This window comes from Sinohyriopsis cumingii, chromosome 12 (assembly GCF_028554795.1).
Source record: "Sinohyriopsis cumingii isolate HCF-2022 chromosome 12, ASM2855479v2, whole genome shotgun sequence".
Taxonomy (NCBI): Eukaryota; Metazoa; Mollusca; class Bivalvia; order Unionida; family Unionidae; genus Sinohyriopsis; species Sinohyriopsis cumingii.
The window spans coordinates 41936119-41961347 of NC_142972.1; the positions used below are offsets into that span (position 1 = coordinate 41936119).

The 25229-nt window shown below is 33.8% G+C and overlaps 1 protein-coding gene across 1 annotated transcript in view; it reads right to left on the bottom strand.

Moving 5' to 3' along the window:
• The window catches only part of LOC149786330 (uncharacterized), a 122549-nt gene that overhangs the window by 60166 nt on the left and 37154 nt on the right, over nucleotides 1-25229 (bottom strand). Inside the window, exon 3 of the mRNA XM_089975925.1 lies at nucleotides 2074-2174. Within this exon, the coding sequence (XP_089832051.1) occupies nucleotides 2074-2174 (101 nt within the window). The remainder of the gene's footprint in view (nucleotides 1-2073; nucleotides 2175-25229) is intronic.

The window sequence follows — 25229 nt, forward strand, 5'->3', positions numbered from 1 at the left end:
GTCATCACTTATCGAGACTCCTATTGAGAGGAACTGATATAGCTCAGTGGTTAAGGCACTGGGCTTCTGACCAGAATGTTGCTGGTTTGATTCTCACCATCTAATCTGTCTGGATCCTGATTAATACGTGTATTTAACTCATAACTGAACTCACCTGTGATCTTGATGGTACAAATTTACATAACATAACTGTACAAACCAAATCTAATCAAAATCTTATCATACTTATGGTATCTAAAATGTTCCAAGCTCAACCAATCAGGTGCAAGATCACCTCATTAGTATGCACTGATGCAACTCATAACTGAACTCACCTAAGATTTTGATGATACAAGTTTACATACCAAGGCTGAACAACATCTTATCAGACATAGGGCCAGTAGAGTGTTTATAAGTACAGCCAATCAGATGCAATATCACCTAATTAATACATGTGGATTTTGCTCTTAACTGAAATCACCTTAGATCTTTCTGAATATAAGCTTACATACCAAATCTGATCAAAAACATGGCCTATAGAGTTTTCACATGCAGTCAGATGCAAGATAAGCTCATTAATATGTGTGGATGTTGCTCATAATCAAATTTGCCTGAAAGATCAACCTGAATTAGTCTAAAGTACACTATCTTGAGCAGTTATTAAAATAGGGAAAATTCATTTTGCCAGACTAGACAATAACAGCTTCTGAACATGCAATGAATGAATTATACAAAATATAAAAACAGTTATCAGTTCCTTTTAACAATTTACCTCTGAAATCGAGGAAGTGAAAATGACCAACTATAACTTAGAAGTTTTTTGATTGGTGCACATCTGAAGTAAGGTCGAGCTTTATATTCTATAACCCATATTACACCTACCAATTATACACCAATTATACACCAAAATAAAGGGAACTAAAAGTTCTTTTAATAATACCTAAGATATACAAGGTCTTTTGTAAATAGCCAGTATAACCAGTGAGGAGAACTGGAGAAATTCTTTTTTTTAAAACATCTATCCCTTGGGAAAATATGAAACTGTAGAGTGCCACCTAAAGGGATCACAAGGAAGTGTTGATGGACTGATGACACATGGCAGACAAAAGTTATATTCAGTCTTGCTGAAATTGCTTCAGTGAAGTGAAAATAATCATGTCATCTACATATGCATACAAACGTGCCTATACATTGTTATGTGTTTCTTTTGAGTGGTTTTGTACAATCACTTTTAGTGGTGTAAAAATCCAATCAAGTCATCCACATTTGCATGCAAATATGACCACAAAACATATTTACATCATCCACATTTCCATAGAAATATGCCCACAAAAATTTCATTACATTCACATTTGCATAAAAATATGCCCACAAAACTTAATTACATCCACATATGCATAGAAATATGCCCACAAAACATAATTGCATCATCCAAATTTGCATAGAAATATGCCCGCAAAAATTCATTGCATCCACATTTGCATACAAATGTGCCCATAAAACTGAATTACATCCACATTTGCATAGAAATATGCCCACAAAATGTCATTACATCCATATTTGCATAGAAATATGCCCACCAAACTTCATTCTTAACATCAAGCAGTTCAAGTGCAATTGTGCAAGTCTCTTGGGGCAAATCGACATAAGTACAGATGTATTGACTGAGTGACAGACAGGATGAAATCAGAATGCCCTGCTGCAAAGGGTATATGCCATCCCTACCATAACATCCCAATTTTTACAAATATATTATTTCATCATATTTGATTCAAATAGTTCTAAATAAACTCTAAACACTTACATGGATAGCTGTTTTTTCCATGACCTATTTGTTATATCTACCATAAAATATGTCCATACTCAATGACAAAAACCATCACTAACCTTTACAATAAATTTCCAAATATTATTTTAGAAAGTTTAATTTAATTATAACAGCCATCATTTTCAATTATTCTGTACATTTAATAGATGGCCTAATTTTAAAATTGACTGGGATGCTTCATCCATTGATAGACCATGCATCAATTTTCACAAATCCTGCACCCTCTGCATGGGATTTCTATTGGGGTGGTACAGTAATATTCTCACCTGCAGAATGCTGTCTCCTTCTGAAAAGCCAGGATCATGGTAGAGATGGCTTCTGGAGAGTATATGGTGACTGTCCAAGTGATACCGATCTGGTAACACTGCTGCAAACAAAAAATTAAAATTAAAATAAAAACAAAACTTTTAAAATTTAGTTGGTCCATCATACTGAACAGTTATGGCATAGACTTAGATAAACATTCACATTAATTTCCATTTATTGTACAAGATACAACGCATTCCAAGCTCTGTCCACTCTGGATGACTCAGATGCTACTGACAGGTGAAGGAAACTCAAAATAACCTGGTGATGACACAATGACCTAAATTCCTGTAACCCTTGGCCTGGCTTCCATAAAACAGCTAAGCTTTGAGTAAACAACAAAATGTTCAAATTTGACAAGCTACATTTTTTCCCAATGATAAGAATGTGGTCCAGATTAATAAATGTTTCAGAAAGATGGGGCGGGCATCTTGTCAGATAAATATAACATCCATATCTATTTGCCAAATATTTGAGAGAGCAAGAGATATGGTGGGGGAGGAAATCTATAAAATACAAGAATACTGTATAACTCCATTTTTCTGAGCCCTGTTGCTTGTACTCATTTCATATAAATTAGTGGTGAAGTGAAATAATGTTTCCACTCATTTCATTAGGATTAGTCGTGAAGTGAAATAATGTTTCCACTCATTTCATTAGGATTAGTGGTGAAGAGAAATAATGTATCCACTCATTTCATTAGGATTAGTGGTGAAGTAAAATAATGTTTCCACTCATTTCATTAGGATTAGTGGTGAAGTGAAATAATGTTTCCACTCATTTCATTAGGATTAGTGGTGAAGTGAAATATTGTCATTTCCACTCATTTCATATGGATTAGTGGTAAAGTGTTATACTCTTTCAACTCATTTCATATGGGTTATTGGTGAAGTGGAATACTGTCGTTTCCACTCATTTCATACGGATTTGTGGTGAAGTGGATTAATGAACTGCTTCAAAGTGTAACTTTAGAAAATCATGTTCCCAGAAATTGTTATATGGATTCATTTTACCAAGATTTTCCAATGTATGGAGTTGGGATCAAAGAGGCTTGACTGTACATGTCATTGTATGGAATTGGGATCAAAGAGGCTTCACTGTACATGTCACTGTATGGAGTTGGGATCAAAGAGGCTTCACTGTACATGTCACTGTATGGAGTTGGGATCAAAGAGGCTTCACTGTACATGTCACTGTATGGAGTTGGGATCAAAAAGGCTTCACTGTACATGTCACTGTATGGAGTTGGGATCAAAAAGGCTTCACTCTACATGTCACTGTATGGAGTTGGGATCAAAGAGGCTTTATTGTACACGTCATGGCATGGAATTGGGATCAAAGAAGCTTCACAGTACATGTCATTGTTGCAGCATAGTCTAGACAAATTTCATCCAACTGCCCTATTCAAATTCTGGATAAATTAAACAATTAGACAAAGGTGTCTGAATTAAGATGATGACCAATAAGTTGTAATCGCTGCAATGTACGACTAGTTATGTAACCAGTACTTGGATAAAGGACACTTGGATATGCAAGACTAAATGTGCTGATTTCTGTCAAAACTGTCTATAAAGGACACTCTAGAACTGCAAACATTTATCCTTTGCAAACAACTGTCATTTATTAGAGCTGGAATATGCAAAAGAAATTTAGTTCAATACAGTGTCATTTATAATCAGATGTCTCTTATATGAATGTGTCTGCCAAGGTAAGGTACATTTCATTTGAATATTCTTACTGTGACTGGAAAGAAACAAATTTCAGTATAAGGTGTACACCAATTTTGTCATCAACTTAGTCTTTGTTTGACACAACTGAAAAGCTTGCCATTATAAAGACTGATGTTCATATATTTAATTCTCTGAAAAAAATCAATGGCAGGAAAACTAAGGCAGTGAAAAATATTTGACAGAACTAATTATAATATCAATTTCAGCGATCCCTATAGGTTTAAGAAAGGAGCAAACTGAATGAAGAAAGAGTACATCCCGTTTACAAATATGGGTTGTACAGGGTCACAGCTCTCAGCCAAAAAAGCTTCATTGTACATGAAAAATTGTTCAACACAACAAAAGCAGAAAGCTGAAATTATCTTGCCTGAAATTTGGAACTACACCTTTTTCAGCAATCAAAGTTTGTAATTAGTCACAGGTGTAAATCTTGGTAACACTAGAAAACAAATTTACCTCCCTGGGCTCAACTTTTACCACTAATTTTAAATTATGTCTGTATGTATGTATGTATAGGGTGTAACGGTACATCCATACACATGAGTACATATTTTTAAAACACTAATATGCCATGTGTACTCGCTTATAAGTCAAGTCCATCTGCAAACTGCACAGACCCAGATCTGCCATTACATAATGAGCTTGTAGATCTGGGTCTGTGTAGTTTGTTAGTAGTAATCAGTAGCACATACAATGCAGACCAATATCTGCAAGCACATTATGCTATGGCAGATCAGGATCTTTGTTGTTTGCAGTTTGACTTGACTTTTAAGCAAGTATATGTGGTAAACAATGTTTGGACTTTAAATGTATGTGTTATAGACACAAACCGAAGCCAAACAGTAGCTGTCAGGAGGAAACCAAACAGATTTATTGCTAAGGTGTATTGCTGTGTTGGGAGACTCTCCATGACAAAGTACATGTAATTATATGACAGCTTGAATATTATATATTCACTTAAACATTTATGGTAAAGTTGCAAACTCTGTATTCTTACCCAGTTTACCACTCTGACAAGTATTTTCTTATCCACATTATTTCAATATCAATCCAGAAAAGCAGAAAATTCACACATGCACACACACACACACACACACACAGACAGAGACATGCCCAGACACACCCAGACATGCACACAGACACAGACATGCATGCACATGCATGCGCACACACACACACACACACACACACACACACACACACACAAAAACACACACACACACACACACACACACACACTTTGTGTTGACTTTGACATGGTTGGCTGGAACATTTTGATTGGCTTGAAGTTTATGATCATATTTAATCTTGTTTATCCAACTTATTTGCCTATTCTCAAGGGTTGAACTTTGACCTGTTGAGATTCCACCATATATAGCAGTGGCATGGCTTTATTTGAACATTTGTTTCAATTGAGTTTTAGGTCATTCACAGTCGGTGGTCAACATTTTAATCAATGGATATTTATCAATATACCATTAATACCTCATGCTATGTTAGTTCCCCATGAGTGTTTCTCCCCTGAAGCACAATTAACATTACCATCAGGGACTGCCTACCTGAGGAAGTAAGTGACCCTTCTCCACCCTGATTTATTTGATACCTGTGGAATGAAGCATTATTTACATGGTAGGAGGCATTTTGTCACCAGCAAACCTGTTGGGAGTGAATAGATCAATAGGGTTTATTTTGCTATCATTAATTGGAGACCAATTACCCCCTATATAAATTTTCAAAAAATGTTTAGCGATCAAATCGATTGCTACTTTCAAAATCATGTTAGAATGATTCTGGTATAAATTTGCAGCCCTGTTGGAGCTTTTAAAAAAATAAATCGACCACAACAACTTGAATATGAAGGTTACATTAACTGTAATATTTCATATCAGAGTCCAGGAAGAAAAACAACAAAACCTTCTTGAACCAGGTATCTTTTCATCTCAAAATAAGTTGTTTCTCAATATTAAAATCAAGTAACTAAAATCCAAAACTGTAATTAAAAAGTAAACATACACACTCATAGATTTTTCCCTCATTACAACTCAGAGAAAATTGGGGCTGTGATGTTTCTATGTAACATTTGAGCTATATATTACATATAGTCAGTGACCTTTAATATTGTTTGAAGGTCAAATAGAAGTATGTAACCTATCTACATTTTCAACTTGTTTATGAATAATTGTGGCATTTATTTGCAATGGATTTTTAAATAAAGATAAATTTGTGAATTAAAAAACTTAGTCAAGGTAAAAGTTTTGAGAAAATCCACAAAAACAGAAACCATAATTAAATAATACCATAATACCATCTACACTTGCTTGTAAGTAAGTCAAACTGCAAACAACAAAGATCCTGATCTGCCATACCATAATGTGACTGCAGATCAGGGTCTAATTTGTTTGTTGTAATAATTACTCCTAACAAACTGCACTGACTCAAATCTGTTGGTGCATTTATGCAATGGCAGATTTTGATCTGTGCAGTTTGCATTTGAACTGTCTTATAAATGAGCATATATGGTAAAACATGAGAATTACAAGATAACAGATCCATACGTCATGAAATTATGTGTACTGTAGCTTGTATTAACTGTCTGTACTATATAATTTTTGTTTTCCTATAGAAAAACTCAACAATACCCCTATGAATGATGTATGTGCAAATGATGAAGTGTACCTTTTTAGAGACATTATTTGCAGCAAAAATAAAATAATTTAAGACAGGGGCTTTAGTTAGAAAAAAGTTATAAAAGTCACACAGCAATCTAGTACAATTTATTTCCTCTTTATTTCCCTGCTCCTCATGAAAGGAGACTAAAAGTTGTGCTGCTCGAGAGTGCTAGCAATGCAAATGGTTAATAAACTTTCCTCTAATCAACCCTTTGACAAAATTATTCTTAAGTTAGAGTTATTTCATTAAGACAACCATTCTGGGTTGTCAGTAATGGCTTTATGAGACCTTGTAAACCAAGTGAGCATCATTCCAACTCAGAAAGTCAAGTGGAAATAATCGTATAATTGTACGTAGTAGAAGTATTCCAAAAATCTGTAACATATATAATCATGTGTAATTATCCCAAAACCAATGACAGGCATCGGGGAAGAAATGTACTGAAAGTAAAGATGATTGCCAATAATTACTAGATCGAGTGAACAATTTTACCTTGGCAAGTTTTGGAAAAGAACTTGTACCTCTGTCTTTACATAGCTGTATTTATGAATGTTAACTCGGTGAAGTGAAATATAAATGGTCTAAAAATGGAAGGCTTACTTCAAAAGCATATTTTTCTTATTTCATTTTTTTTCCTATTTTGTCACTTTGCATCAGAAATGCTACTGGCAGAGCATTTTGAGAAAATTAGCATTTTATAAGCATTCACTGCATGTTTTTGAGGCAACTGGTATGTAAATATGTAGATATTTAAATTATACAAAAGCCAGATGATTTGGTTGGTATTTTTTTCTTTTGTTTTACGGCATAGAAACACCACAATGTCTTTAACTGCCAAGGCAACTCAAGTAATGTTTCTTGTCCAAGGACACACCACAGTAGTTGACCCAGGCTGATTCAGTGGTAGGATTCAAACCTGTACCCGCCTGATTACAAGTCCAGTATGCTAACCCACTGAGCCACCATGTATTCTGTCTCCATTAGTTACCTCATAATGATATGTGGCAGGAAGCCTGCATCAGATCTATTATACATACCCAAGTCCAAAAAGGTTAAAACCATATGGAAAAACTTGAATGTCAGTGAAATAAAGGAATTTATCAATCAAAATAGTTGACCCCAAAAAATCTATAACTGTTTATGTGCACTCAGGTGTAGCTGTTTGAAATTTACATGAATTTGTTGTGTGGTCAAACAAAAAGATCAAGTTTGGAATCTAGCTACCATTTCCTTTTCATCATACAGCCGATAATTTGTTAAAAGTTCCATTAAATAAAATACACAACCATCCAACCACTTATACCTAAGAAATGGAATCTGAAATGCCAGGCTGTGAAGAAAACATTACCTGAAGGTATTGTGCAAGAGAAAAAGACTAGAATTAGTAAACATTTGAGTTTTCATGTTATAATACCACTATTACACGATCCTAGAGATTTCACACTTTCAGTAAGATAATCATTGCTGGTGTTGCATGATGAGAACACTTTTGAGGTAAATTAACACAATATTGTTCAATCCTTTCATGTTATGTGACTCCCTCTAATTATATGATTATACTTTTTCACCCCACTGCATTGTGCAAAACTATTGCTCCGCCTTATCAGAATGATTCTTGTGACCTTATTGGGATATAAATTCTAATTTGGCAATATCAACATGGCATGATTGTAGAATCAGGCTGAATAGGAACCCTTTAATATACTCAGGACACTGTATGAAGCTACACGTGTTAAACCCTAGAGAAAGCAATTTCACCTTAACATGCAATGTTGACTTGTGTGTCACATGATCTAAGTTGTTAACAAAATTATGGAGGTAAAAACAGTTGTATAATAAAGAATAACTTCAAATGCTTCCCTAGTTGTTTTTGTAAAAATAGTCTTTCTATATTATTTTTGTTGTGCTTAAATTGGTCTTATTAATCCCTATTTTGTTAATCCATGTTTTGATGTGCTTAAATTAGGCTTGCTAATCCATTTTTTTTAAACAGCAACAATATCTATTTTCAATCATCTTTACTATAAAGTTGAATATTTTCCAAAATGCATAATGATACCAAATTTATCAACACACATCATGCTCCATACCTAATGTTTTCCTTGTTTTGGCTATTGCAAATAATTTTGATACAAATAGTAAACTTCAAGAAATATAACCTTCTTAAAATAAAATAAATTCCATTTTCAATGTACTCATTGGCAACTGCAGTATCTATAAATATACATAAATTTGCCAGAATTTAAGAATGCTGGGATTATCATTTGTTTTGTTTTTTTAAGTATGATTTCCAAACCTGATGATGGATGCCAATTTCAAATACTGTTTTTGGTGGCAACTGTCATAAATTTACTGTACATTACAATTGCAAAGACTCAACCACATAACCACCATCCACCTTGTTTTGGCTTGTTGTGCCATGTTCAAATCATGCACAATGTATACCTTGGTATGTGTAATATTAATATCTCAAACTACACTACACCCACCTTATTTGACTTGGCATTTGTCATATTCAAATCTCATACTACTGGTATACAGTATCCACCTCGTTTGGCTTATTATGTATCATACACTGCACCCACATTTGGCTTGTAAAGTGTCATACACTGCACCCATATTTTGCTTGTAAAGTGTCATACACTGCACCCACATTTGGCTTGTAAAGTGTCATATCCATATCTCATACTATAGAGCATCCACCTTGTTTGGTTTGGTATGTGTCATATTCAAATCTCATACTATACAGTATCCACCTCATTTGGCTTGGTATATGTCATATCCATATCTCATACTATAGAGGATCCACCTTGTTTGGTTTGGTATGTGTCATATTCAAATCCCATACTATACAGTATCCACCTCATTTGGCTTGGTATATGTCATATCCATATCTCATACTATAGAGGATCCACCTTGTTTGGTTTGGTATGTGTCATATTCAAATCTCATACTATACAGTATCCACCTCATTTGGCTTGGTATATGTCATATCCATATCTCATACTATAGAGCATCCACCTTGTTTGGTTTGGTATGTGTCATATTCACATCTCATGCTTCATAACATTGGTAATAAAGATGAGGCCTTAATTACATTGAGTACTTTGATAACATCAATGAGAATTTATCCCCAACATCCATTCCAGCAATATCAACATATGTTCCCAAAGCTTCTGGCAAAATAGACTTCCCAATGCCAACTTTAATTATCAATATCCAATATGACTACAGATTCAAGTCATCTAATTTCCAACCCTGAGTGAATTTAATCTCATTTTATGTCAGAGGCACCTTGAAAATGTGGAAAACAAAGACAGTTATAATATTGAATCCTCTTTTCTTCTCCAAGATCATGCAAATGAGTAAGTAGTTCTATTTTATCTGCTTCAAAAGTGATTCAGATGAAATAATTCTCAACACCAGATCTGATTTTCTAATGTTTCCAACAAATCATAATGGGTGTACTGTAAATGGGATATTAGTTGCCTGCCATGTTGCAAAGATTATTATTATTATCTTTCTTTTATGTACGTGGTACATACAAAAATCTCAGGTACAATTTTAAGGAATTTTCAAGGGCTTTTTCACTTCAAAAGTTGAATTTTGAAAGCTTTTTTAGTTGTATTTATGTTGATATTTTTTTTCAATTTTAAACCAAAATGTTAAATGTTTGTTGTGAAATATATCCATCAAAACAATGGCACTGTCAACCAAAGTTTCTGTCATGACCAATTTTCCAGTTGCATGTGTACATTGTCAAAACCCTGTATTATATCTCACAAGCCATGTCCAATCTCTAGAATTGACACTTTCAGGGATTCTGCTATATCACAATCTGACTAAATAACTGTTAATCAACTGTGGCTTCTATCTTTAAGTTATTTCTTCTTTTTTATTCTAAGTGGGAAACCATCACTGACAGTTTGGAGCTAAAACAAGATTTTATCAAATAAAAAATCAGCTGCTGTTATGACCATAATTGCGATGTAAGATGAGCACCATTTTCCCAACTTGAAGTCACAAGTTTTCTTTTGAAAGGCCCATGTGAAAATAAAAACATCTATCCAGAGCAGTGACAACAAGATTTGAAAATGGCGAGCATGGTGGCCATAATGGATGCCATTTCTACTTCATTTTCATTCAGGCCCAACATTACACCACAAAATGTCTTCTGGTGGAAACCCCAAGTTGATAAAAGTTTCCATTTAGGATAAGTGGCAGCAGCAATTTTTTCAAGATGGCTGCCATAGTGGATGCACTGGATATCAGACTGGCACCATTTTCATTAGGCCCAACTAGATATCACAAGAAGTCTTTCTGTGAAAACCTAATGTTGCTATGACCATCCATCCAGGAGTAGCAAAAAAACATGATTTTCAAGATTGCTGCTGTGATGGCCATATCGACACCATTTTCATTTGAGACCAAATAAATATCATAAAAATGTTTTTGGAAAAACATCATGTTGACATATCATTATACATGTATAATTACAATGAGCAACAAGTGACACTATTTTCCTTAAGGATCAACTACATATAATAGAAAGTCTTCTGGTGGTAGAACCCTATGTTGATATGTATCTTCATGAGGAGAAGCAATAACAAGATTTTCAAGATGACAACTGTGATGATGTCTGAGAGGTACCGGACCAAGCAGACAATAGGGTGAATGTTTGTATAAAATTTCATGGCACACCTCTAAGTAGTGATAAAAAAACTTGTTGTAATCAGATGGATAATATCCAACATGTCATTACACAAGCTGTTCTGCTTTATGACCAGTAAAGCTAAAATTGTCTTGAAAAATTATCAGGAAGATGGTATTTTGGGGGAACTGAGTTTGTCATTGCTTTTTCTCTCAAATCACTTGGATGATTTTATTATAACTATGTAGATGTTAATGTAGATGAGCAATTTGTTCCTCTGATAATATTTTAGAGAATATTTCTTAACAATTTTAGGTAATTTGAGAATTAAGATTATCATTTGATCTCCTCCCATTTCCCATTGGAGAGTTTGATGGAAACTGTATAGGCTTCATATGTCATTGGTCAAGATGTGCAAATAAGCTTCTTTTTTTTATTCCTTTGGCCATCTTTTCAGTTTTGGGGCAAATTTGTTGAAAAAGTGTTGACAAAGTTTTCTTGGGGGATCAGTTGAGGTTTAAAAAAGTACTTGTTGTTTAAGACCCTATGGTCTTACACTAAGTAACAGAAAAGACCAAAACCCAACAAGCTTTGTAAAATTCAACAAATAACTTATTTCCCAGGAATACAAAGTGAAAATTTAAAAAGAACTTACAGTATTGTGCATTTAATTCCAAATATACCTAAAACTTCTATAACAAGTCCAAATGTATAAAGTTCCAATTGAATTTAGTAATATCCCAAATAAATTCCAATATAGTGTGTTGATATGCCTGTAGTCTCAAATGTGCTAATCTGCCAATGGCCTGGAATGTGGAGATGTGCTAACAGTCTTTTGATGTATCACAATAGTATAATCCAAAATGTCCTTATCTGAATTCAGTATAATTAATTTTTTAATCCAAGAATATTTTTGAGCACTTGATAATTTCAGTGAATAACAATCTGAATAACATAATCCACCCAAATTAAAAACTGAACACAACAATAAGACTGATTTTGCTTCAAACGTTAAGGCAAGAATTAGTCATTTTTCAAGTAAACATATATGAAAAAAGCTAAGAAACAATAATAGAACCTGAATTAATATCAGTTTCTTTCCTGAAACATTCAAAATTATTAACAAGTTTAAGAATTTAAGAATGAAAAACTAATATCATACATTCAGATAGAGGGAAACATGTTTACATCCATGGACATTATTCTGAATAATTAATCTATACTCAGAGAGAAATATTAGCTATGTATCTTGTTGTTTACAAAATAAATGTCACTGGTCAGGTACATTGTTAACTTGATTTTGGACAAAGATCAAATATAAAATACAGATAAACATAACATAAAATCACTGAAAAAGCCAACAAACAATACAAATTAAATATAAATAATTCATCATCATTGCTACTTAAAAGTTGTTTAACAGAAGAAAAAAAGATGGCTAGAAGAACATGCCTGAAGCAAGGGAATAGGTTGTTATATTTTAGGTTATACTTTATGTCTTTTCCCTTTAATTAATGATTCAGCAACTTCTGTGACAATAATATGATGAGAAGTGTGTAAGCTGATGGAGACGTTTATAATCCTTCTCAACCTGACACGTGTCAGCTTTGTCTTTCATAGAATTATGCAGTAATGTGACAGGTAGGAACAAAGTTGGCTGTAGTGCAAGCACACAGCATCAGCAGTAATTACCATTAAGAAAAGAAGCTTAATTTCTTTAATATTCTGGAAGGAGAGAGGGAGGAAGGGAGAAAGAGTGGAAGAGATGAGAGACATTTAAGAGGAGTATATTAACAGAAATATCCCAAGCTGACTTGGGGTCCATAATCACAATGCAATCACCTATAGGTTAAATTACAGAATTAAATACATCTGAGTATATAAATACAAATTTAGAATATCTGTAGAAAAATATGGAACCCTTCCAAACTATGGTGACTGTGAACCTTTGTGATGTCAAAATGGCACAGTCTCAAAAGAAACCCAATAGCATAATCTGTGCTCATTTCAGAAAATGATTCACCCAATAAATTATCAATGTTTATGCTACAATGAAGAATTACCAATCTTCAATTACTAATTGGCAATATGATGGACAACTACTATTATCATGTGCAAAATAATAAACTGTATCATATATTTATAATAAATTGCAAGGTGTGTTAATAATTTTCACAGGTACAAGAATAATTGAATACTTTAGAAAAAAATGTAAATGTGTAAGAAAAACATGGAAGATTTGTCTGTACTTAGTTTCACACTAGACATTTCATTAATAACATGCACATTAATACAACTTCATACAGAACTACATATTACAAAAATTACCACTTCAAATTATTTGTAATTTTCCCCCCTTCAATACACAGAATCTTTCTAGTAAAACACTGCCTAAAGTGTATTGAAATTTTCTCCATATATGTTCACTCTTTTTGGTGAAAATCTCTATTCTTGATTTGGACAAATGGTGAGATATGTTTTAAGAATATCATCAATTCAGCAAGTGAACAATCGTTAGTGATGCTGATTTGTGTTACAGGACTAATTCGCTGGAAAAAAAGAGACACAGATTTACATAAAATACAAATAAAGATTCAGGTTATGCATTAGAGATCGGATTTTAAATGAGAAATTCAAAACAAAGGCATGTATTCTGTCATCTCTGACGATACTTGTAACATTGTCATGACCTCTAATCAGAGGATCTGTCATGGCCTTGCGAACAGGAAGAGGTTTATCAGGAGCAGTGATCAATGATCAGGTGACATAATGCAGAGATATGGGTTTGACAGGTGAAATGAATATGAATCAGGACTGTTTTAAATTCATCGATGTTGAAGCACAATTCACTTTTATTTAAGCAGCTTCCAAATACATGAATATTTTGTTTGAGTTCACAGTTTTTTAATTCACCTGAGAAGTAAAAACCTACAAGAGCTGAATTTTTTCAGATACTCATTTAAGCAGAATCAAATTCTTTTCTTAATAAATATTATTTTTAATGACAACTATATTTTATCATTCAAATGGCATATTTTCTATTTAATCAGGAAAGGAAAGAAACAAAACTAAAGGTGGTCTAAATTGCTTTCTTTTATATTATGTGAAGTGAACCAGTCACAGAAAGGTCAATATACAGTTTTAGGGTACATAATGGAAGGTCCTTGCAATAGGGACTTTACAGCAAAATGAACAAAAACAGAAGAATTTCAAAATAAATATGTTGCAAAAAATGCTAACTGAAAGGAACAGAAGACAGTGAGAAAGCTTCAACAAGGAATTTACAAAATAGAATTTATAAAAGGTAAAAAATAATTATGTTTGTTTTAAAAGCATTTTCCAGTTTAATCTCTGTTTCCAAATTATTGATAAATTCTTGAAGGACTGGTTACATTTGGAAACTGGTACTAATATTCGTCACAGTCTGTGGTAACATTAGCTATAGATAAAAGATATGGATGCATGTAATTTTGCTGAATATCATTTTAAATGCTATGATTTCAAAATTCACTGGCCTTCCTTTCAAAGTAAGAAATCACTGTACAAATATGCAAATAAAACAATTAGCCAGTTGATTCCAAGATAAAAATTACAGATTAACTATATATTGAGGAATGAAAATTATGACATATGAAACTGGGTCAAAATCACTTGCACTTTTGATGGTGAACCAGTCACAGGAAGCTCAGGGTAATCAGGAGGGTGATCAGCTGTCAGGTGACACAAAACATACTCTAAGCTTGACAGGTGAAATAAATATGAATCAAGAAAGCTTTTCATTTGACAATGATATCTTGGCTTGCAGGCATTAACCCAGCTTCCACATATAATGTAATCAGGGAGATAAACTGGGAAATGAAAATTCTAAAGTGCTACAAATTTCCATTAACAAAAACCCGTAGTTAACTATTTACATCCATATCTGCATAGGATTTTTCATAATCTTCAAAATACTAGGGTGTAAGAAATGAAGCAAGAAACAGCAACCCTAATTAATGTACTAAATCCTTTCATCAAAGAAGCTGACCATATTAAATGAAATGAACACAAGTTGTTTTGGTTTTTTAAAACATTACAACTCAAACCATCTGTACTCACTTTTTTTGTTAGTCATATATAACCGAAAACAACAAAGATCCTGATCAGCTGTAGCATAATGTGCTTGCAGATCAGGATCTATGTTCTTTGTTCTACTGATTACTCCTAACAAACTGCACACACCCAGATCTGCTGGTGCATTAGGTGATGACAGATCTGGGTCTGTGCAGTTTGCAGTTGGTCTCGACTGAGAAGCAACTATATACTGAATGATGTTATTTAGTGCCAGTGCAATTAGAACAAGTTACCCTACCCAGAGGGGTTCCAAGTGGTCGAGTGGTCTAAAGCACTCTCTGTTATGGATCACTGCCATCTAACCTCTGTCTGCGTGGGTTCGAGTCTCAGATTCAGCTAATGTGGGTATGTGAGAAAGCTTGCCAGTAGCTTTTCGTGGGTCGGTGGTTCTTTCCGGGGTTTTCCCGGGTTCTTCCTCCACCATTAATACTGGCCGCCATGTATAGCCTATTGTGTCTTGAAAAATGGCGTTAAACCCTACAACAAAACAACCTTGCCCATACCCATGCCATGGTAGCCAACTCAAGCTGAATCCTATGATATTAATCAAACCTGTGACCTTTAGATTGCAAATCAAGCAACAATCAAACTTTTTTGTAGATATTATTATTGTTACTCTTTTTGAGTTTAATGCCATTTCTCGGTGCAAGATAAGCTATACTTGGTGGCCATTTTGTCTGGTGAAGGATGAATCCATGAAAACTCCAGTAAGAACCACCCACCCATGGGAAGTTACCAGCAAGCTTTCTCACTTACCCACATGGCTAAGTTGGAGACTCGTACCCAGACAGACAGAGAATTGAGATGGGTGTGATTGGTAAAGGAGAGTGATTTAGACCACTCAGCCACCTGGGCCACCTAGACAAAGAGCTATACCTATCTTTAAAAGCCATATAAGGGATTACAACAATTTGCCTTTTTGAACATACATCATTTATAAAGAATGTGGTAAACAGTAATGATAATGAAATAAAGAAAATGGATATTTTTCAAGTTTCCACTATAAACAGATCCTTGTTATATGGAGGTCTTTGGGAAAGCATGTTTCAGTTTGACCTTAGGTTGTATGTATATGTTCATTGTTCAGCAGGTTTTGAAAAATGGATGTTGCCAGTAAACTAAAGCAGGTAAAGTCATGTGACCCATTAAATCACAGTACAAATTATAGGAAAAGTTAAGGAAAATGAAAATGAAAATGGTTTGTATGGACTGAGGATACAGGAAAATTAGACTGTATACAAAACTGAGGACAATACAGTTGTTGGTTACATACAGTAATTATCTTGAAGCAAATATGGACAATACAGCTAAAACAGATGATATTTATTTTAAAGCAGTTAGGGAGAATACAGTTATTATGACATAGAGTAATTTATCTTAAAGCATTTAGGGGCAATACAGTTAGCATGACATACAGTAATTATCTTAAAGCATTTACTGTAATTATCATTCTGAACAATTATTTTCATAACAAGGAGACATGTTTTGATTAAATAATGCACCCCTATTTTCAGAGTTTCTAAAGTTTCTGACTACTTTACTTTCACAAAACTTGTTATAATAATTTCAGTTGATTTTAGTGAAATTTACCTACCCCCATAAATTAATACTAGAACTACACATATTTTTGTTGTTGGCCCTACTAAATATTGTCAAATAATTATTGCCAAGTATCTGAGATTCCTACAAACAACAAAGCATAAATATACATGATTATAAGCTACCATATATGCTCACTTATAAGATGAGTCAAACTGCAAACAACACAAAGATCTGCCATCACAAAATGCACTGACAGATCTTGATATGGTCTATTTGTTATGAGTTATCAGTAGAATAAACAACATAGACCCTGATCTGTAGATGCATTATGTTATGGTGGATCAGGATCTATGTTATTTGCACTTGGACTCAACTTAAAAGTGAATATATATGGTATATGTGACTCAGTGGGTAATTGCCCAGATGGCAGTTATTTGTCAGAACTCAAGGAAAGAAACGTAGCCTGACACAAAGTTAGTTTTTGCTATAAAATAATGCCGTGCCAGATAACTTGTATTTTGCCCAATTTTGGTATGATATATGCAGTTCTTCATAAGAAAGTCATAACTCGTAACATGAATTTAATAATTTTGATATATTAGTGAATTGGAGAGTGCATAGCCAATGCATCATGCGCAGCCTCAACATGACTCCTTCCTGACTATACCATTCCAAAATAGGTCAAACTTGCTTCATTTTACCTGTCACAGAAACATGGGGTTATCAGGAGCAACGATCAAGAATTGGGGTGAAATAATACGCTTTTAAACTTGACAGGCAAATTCAGAATGAATGAGATAATGTTTTAATTGATTATGACATGTTCAGCAAGTACTCGGGTCACTCTTAGCTAACCACACCTATGGATTTTGTCCACAAACTGCCAAATGTTTGTGCTTTGTGAGTGTGGAAGATACAACATTTTTCTGTTGTTGTATTCTTTGTTTATTTTTTGTTTTTCAGCTAGAAAATATTTTCTCAGTTTAAAGTTTTACACCATGCTGCTCTTTTAGGTTCACTAGCTTGTTTCATGTCATCAGTTTTAAATTATTTACATTGTCCATTTTAGCAGTGTAAAATTAAAATGTTTATTTATTAGGAAGTAAATGATATTACAAAATGTAAATGACATATGTTTATTTATTAGGAAGTAAATGATATTACAAAATGTAAATGACATATGTTTATTTATTAGGAAGTGTAAATGATATTACAAAATGTAAATGACATATGTTTATTTATTAGGAAGTGTAAATGATATTACAAAATGTAAATGACATATGTTTATTTATTAGGAAGTAAATGATATTACAAAATGTAAATGACATATGTTTATTTATTAGGAAGTGTAAATGATATTACAAAATGTAAATGACATATGTTTATTTATTAGGAAGTAAATGATATTACAAAATGTAAATGACATATGTTTATTTATTAGGAAGTGTAAATGATATTACAAAATGTAAATGACATATGTTTATTTATTAGGAAGTGTAAATGATATTACAAAATGTAAATGACATATGTTTATTTATTAGGAAGTAAATGATATTACAAAATGTAAATGACATGTTTATTTATTAGGATGTGTAAATGATATTACAAAATGTAAATGACATATGTTTATTTATTAGGAAGTGTAAATGATATTACAAAATGTAAATGACATATGTTTATTTATTAGGAAGTGTAAATGATATTACAAAATGTAAATGACATGTTTATTTATTAGGAAGTGTAAATGATATTACAAAATGTAAATGACATATGGTTTTTTATTAGGAAGTGTAAATGATATTACAAAATGTAAATGACATATGTTTATTTATTAGGAAGTAAATGATATTACAAAATGTAAATGACATATGTTTATTTATTAGGAAGTGTAAATGATATTACAAAATGTAAATTACATATGTTTATTTATTAGGAAGTAAATGATATTACAAAATGTAAATGACATATGTTTATTTATTAGGAAGTAAATGATATTACAAAATGTAAAGAAATTCAAAGGGATTATTCTGAAGAACATAACTAAGCAAACAATCAAAACTATCTCAAACCTTCTTTAAAACACCTACACTGTGACCCTCACAATTTAGAGTCTGTAGGACACCTACACTGTGACCCTCACAATTTAGAGTCTGTAGGACACCTACACTGTGACCCTCACAATTTAGAGTCTGTAGGACACCTACACTGTGACCCTCACAATTTAGAGTCTGTAGGACACCTACACTGTGACCCTCACAGTTTAGAGTCTGTAGGACACCTACACTGTGACCCTCACAATTTAGAGTCTGTAGGACACCTACACTGTGACCCTCACAATTTAGAGTCTGTATGACACCTACACTGTGACCCTCACAATTTAGAGTCTGTAGGACACCTACACTGTGACCCTCACAATTTAAAATCTGTTGGACACCTACACTGTGACCCTCACAATTTAAAACATATTATGCCAACACTGTAACCCTCACAATTTAGAATCTGTTGAACACCTACACTGTGACCCTCACAATTTAGAACATATTATGCCTACACTGTAACCCTCACAATTTAGAATCTGTTGAACACCTACACTGTGACCCTCACAATTTAGAATCTGTTGGACACCTACACTGTGACCCTCACAATTTAGAATCTGTTGGACACCTACACTGTGACCCTCACAATTTAGAATCTGTCAGACACCTACACTGTGACCCTCACAATTTAGAATCTGTTGGACACCTACACTGTGACCCTCACAATTTAGAATCTGTTGGACACCTACACTGTGACCCTCACAATTTAGAATCTGTTGGACACCTACACTGTGACCCTCACAATTTAGAAGTTGTAGGACACCTACACTGTGACCCTCACAATTTAGAATCTGTTGGACACCTACACTGTGACCCTCACAATTTAGAAGTTGTAGGACACCTACACTGTGACCCTCACAATTTAGAAGTTGTAGGACACCTACACTGTGACCCTCACAATTTAGAATCTGTTGGACACCTACACTGTGACCCTCACGATTTAGAAGTTGTAGGACACCTACACTGTGACCCTCACAATTTAGAATCTGTTGGACACCTACACTGTGACCCTCACAATTTAGAATCTGTTGGACACCTACACTGTGACCCTCACAATTTAGAAGTTGTAGGACACCTACACTGTGACCCTCACAATTTAGAATCTGTAGGACACCTACACTGTGACCCTCACAATTTAGAAGTTGTAGGACACCTACACTGTGACCCTCACAATTTAGAAGTTGTAGGACACCTACACTGTGACCCTCATAATTTAGAATCTGTAGGACACCTACACTGTGACCCTCACAATTTAGAATCTGTAGGACACCTACACTGTGACCCTCACAATTTAGAAGTTGTAGGACACCTACACTGTGACCCTCACAATTTAGAATCTGTAGGACACCTACACTGTGACCCTCACAATTTAGAATCTGTTGGACACCTACACTGTGACCCTCACAATTTAGAAGTTGTAGGACACCTACACTGTGACCCTCACAATTTAGAATCTGTTGGACACCTACACTGTGACCCTCACAATTTAGAAGTTGTAGGACACCTACACTGTGACCCTCACAATTTAGAAGTTGTAGGACACCTACACTGTGGCCCTGACTATTTAGAATCTGCAGATTTTATTCCAATTTTATGAGGTCATCCTCCTGCTTCTATTAACTGTAGCAACATAATTTTATAAGGAAACTGTAAAGAAATGAAAAAGTCTGGGACATTTAATTAAATGATATTAAATGGATGGGAGGAGTCTTGTTTCAGTTCCAAAGTCAAACACTGTAGGTTGATGTGACAGAGTAACAGTTGCTTTGATTTAAATGAAAAAGTATGACTTTTTTAAAATTAATTTAGATGGAATTCAGTTTTGCATAATTCCTTCAAATTAGGACTTAAAGCTATTTAAACATATATCCCTAGTGTCTGTACATTTTAAGATATGATGAGTGGCAGAAGTTTAAATTAAAAGAGAAAAATATAATGACCATTCTTACGATGTTATTTCTGATTTTGTCTGAAATGCTTGAAATTCCTTTTGTGGAAATCCATTCATAGAAGGTAGATTCTAAGTCCATGCTTACTTGATCAATCTCTTTAATAGATCTATACAATGACTAAAGTGAAATGATGAGATCAATGCAAAATTATACCATTAGTCAAATTACAGTTGGAGTGAATCCCATTCAATACAGATACTGTACAATTTGGAGTCTTAAGATTATTTGCTTATTTGTTAGATTAGTGAAGGTTCCAAGCAATTATTTGACTGAAGGGTTGTGCCATACATATGCAACTTTTAACAATTACCCTAATTATTCATGAACACATAAATCATCGGTGAAAGAACCTTCCATCAATAAATAATATAAGTAATCATTTCCAAAAAAATTTGAACACATGACCTAACACACAAAAAATTACTTATTGGACATTGCTCTTCTCTGACAGATATTTTATGCTTTTATGTAAGGTACAAAAATATCAGATTTCTATGTGCCCTTAATTCCTACAAAACTACCAGATGGCTATGTGCCCTTAATTCACACAAAACTACCAGATGGCTATGTGCCTTTAATTCACACAAAACTACCAGATGGCCTATATGCCTTAATTTCCACAAAAACAAGAATGGCCTATGTGCCCTTAATCCCCACAAAATACCAGTTGGTCTATGTGCCCTTAATTCCCATAAAAATACATGATGGCATATGTGCCTTTAAAACCCACACAAATACCTGATGGCCTATGTGCCCTTAATTCCCACAAAATACATGTTGGCCTATGTGCCTTTAAAACCCACACAAATACCTGATGGTCTATGTGCCCTTAATTCCCACAACATACCTGTTGGCCTATGTGCCTTTACAACCCACACAAATACTTGATGGCCTATGTGCCCTTAATTCCCCAAAAAATACCTTATGGCCTATGTGCCTTCAAAACCCACAAAAATCCATGATGGCCTATGTGCCCTTAATTCCCCAAAAAATACCTGATGGTCTATGTGCCCATAATCCCATATTAAAAAATACTAGCTAGTTTACATGCCCTTAATTCCCACAAATACCAGATGGTCTGTTTGCCCTTAATTCCCACAAATACCAGATGGTATGTTTGACCTTAATTCCCATTAATGCCAGATGGCCTGTTTGGCCTTAATTCCCACATATGCCAGATGGCCTGTTTGCCCTTAATTCCTACATGATAGTTATTATGTTCCATATACTTTTAGATGTAGATTTTACAGTAACCTAATATCACTAATAGCTATAAAACAACTGAAAAGTAAAAACAATAAATTAAAAAACACTAATTTACACAATGAAAGTACTTGATTATGTTAACCAAACAACTCACACATTGAGGAGACATTCTTTTGTGTTTTTTTATAAATGAGAGCCCACAAAAGCAAATTTGACAAAATAATTAAAATAATGAACCATTACAATCTGTAATTAATTAAGATGTTTGATTGTTATAGAATGTTCAGATATATGAATGTATGTATGCATTTATGTCTATCTATCTATCTCTGTGTCAGTATGTTAGTATAGATGTATATATATATATATAGAGAGAGAGAGAGAGAGAGACAGAGAGAGACAGAGAGAGACAGAGAGAGACAGACAGACAGACAGACAGACAGACAGAGACAGGGAGAGAGAGAGTTTATTTTATTCTACTGTACTATTTAGCTTCATAAACCCTATCATTTTTCTTGATTAAACGCATATAACAAAAACTCAATGTCACAAATGACACCAAGCAAAAGGTGTGATGTTCATGATGTCCAAATATATCTGAAAGTTATTTCACTAAACTGTTTTGGGGCTTCAATGAACCACTGTTTTGTCCTTCGTCTTGTGATAAACATATTCTTATATTTATGCCAATTTAATAAAATGTATACAACATTTGAAATAACTTTAAATCATTTCCTAGCTAATTATAATCACAGAAGACAGACATTTATTGGATTAATCAATTAATTAATTTTTATATATAAACCCAACTGTATTGTGCCATGTGCACTTTCCAAATTGATGTTCATTTTCTTTATAATGCAAACATCTGAAACAATTTTACAAAGGTGTATAAATCTATTTAGTATGGAGTAATTATGATAAATTAAGATACACAAATCAAAAACCTGATTTTCTCATCAGCCACCATAACAGTAAACATGAGCCAGTGCAAGCTTTTAAGTTCACCAAGCCTTTTACGAATGAGATCAATCCCACATTTTCATTTTTTTCACAAAGAAAATATCAATATTTGAGCAATTTTCTGTAATTTAAGAAATAACACAGACTGCTTCAACAAAGCAAAAATCCAACAGTAAATATTGATTTTTCAGCAAGCTGATAGTATTATTTTGACTTGATGCTTTTTATCTTATAGGATCACTGTAGCAAATGCTTAACACAGCAACCCCTGTTACTCTGCATAAATGGTATACACAGATTTTGTTAACACTAAAATACATACATCTGCAAATAGTTTTTGCTAGAATGACATTTTCTTTTCCTTCAGTCTATGAAGATAGCTCAGAGGGAATTAGTGAGGAACCAATATTTTTCAAAGGTCAGTACAGTACAAGAAAATCTGCGACAAAATCAAATTGGGCAACAATTAAAGAGATTTTCATGTCAGTAAAAATTTCTTATTTTGAAAAACGAGAGTCTCTTGAATGGACTGATGCTCTAATGGCTGAAAAGAATTTCTGGGTATCCAAGATACAAATTGGGAGATGCGATGACTGAGAAGTTATTGTAAGACTAATAATGACCAATAGGGGGTGAATCCTACCATCGTACCAGCCTGGAAGGCTACCATGATGCCTCCTTGTGCAAGGCACTCTGCTCCAATTGCCTTGGCACTAAATCACCTACTTGTGTTGCTGTGCTGCAAAGCACCAAATGAACCATTAAAATCCATGATAAGTCCATTTCTTGTTTTGTTTTATTTTATTTTTAACTGTTGAGCATTGTAACCATCTATGATATTCATGAGAGCACTGTAACCATCTATGATATTCATGAGAGCACTGTGACCATCTATGATATTCATGAGAGCACTGTAACCATCTATGATATTCATGAGAAGATTGAGCATACCATGATTAGAATGAAAAACATTTTCTAACATTTTTTATTCAACATGCTCAAAAAATACCTGTATAGTAGGAACAAAATTCTTTGTCATGGACTTTGACCTTGAACCTAATATCATCAACAGAAGATAACCAAACTTAATCATCTGAATATGAAAACATATCTACATGCTAAATATGATTAAATCTAATTAGTATTCATTTTGGAAGAGAAATGCAACAAGTTATTGGCACCATTCAAGGTATTCTTTAGGCATATCCATAAACTGTATTTGTTACAGATCCATTCATACTTGTTTGTACTATCTTGCTCACAGGCCACAGCATCTAAAACCTGAGTCAAGACCTTTGACCCTAAACTCAATATCAAAGTGTTCACCATCAACTATTTTATTCCAATTCAACTCAATTTAAAGACTGTTCAAGATTTATTTGTATATGTGCCAGTCACTTGATTCATAAGCTCAGTGTTATACAAAAGAAAGTAATCACCTTATACATTTTTCAAATTTTACCTTTAGTTGGCACCATTTAGTCACTATTGTGTTGAAGTGCCATACAGTGCTACTACATACAAACTCTGGAGGAGTAGTGATAAGATTTTCAAGATGGCCATTATGGTAGCCATATTAGATGTCAACAAGACTTTGAGATCAATGTGTATGTCAAGTTTTATGGCAATTCTTTGAAGTAGTTAAAGAGTAGAGATATCTACCATAAATACTCATTTTTAAGATGAGCCATAAATACTCACTTTTAAGATGACCCATATATACTCACTTTCAAGATGAGCTATAAATACTCACTTTTAAAATGAGCCATATATACTCACTTTCAAGATGAGTCTAACTGAAAACTGCACTGACCCAGATCTGCCATCGCATAATGCACTGGTATATCTGGGTTTGTGAAGTCTGTTAGAATTATTGAGAAGAACAAAAAACATAGACCCTAATCAGCAGGTGTATTGTGTTATGGCAGATCAGGATCTTTATTGTTTGCAGTTTGACTTGACAAACAAGTTTTGTACTTGTCTTTTCTGTATTAAAACAGAAGGCAGAACTTCTTAATAAATAATACCTACAAAATCACAATTTTTTTCAGGCAAGTCCAGGAATTGTTCAGTAGTGATTGGGAATAGGACCTGGGCCTATTAATGTAGGACTAGAGCCTGGGCCTATTAATGTAGGAATAGAGCCTGGGCCTATTAATGTAGGAACAGAGCCTGGTCCTATTATTGTAGGAA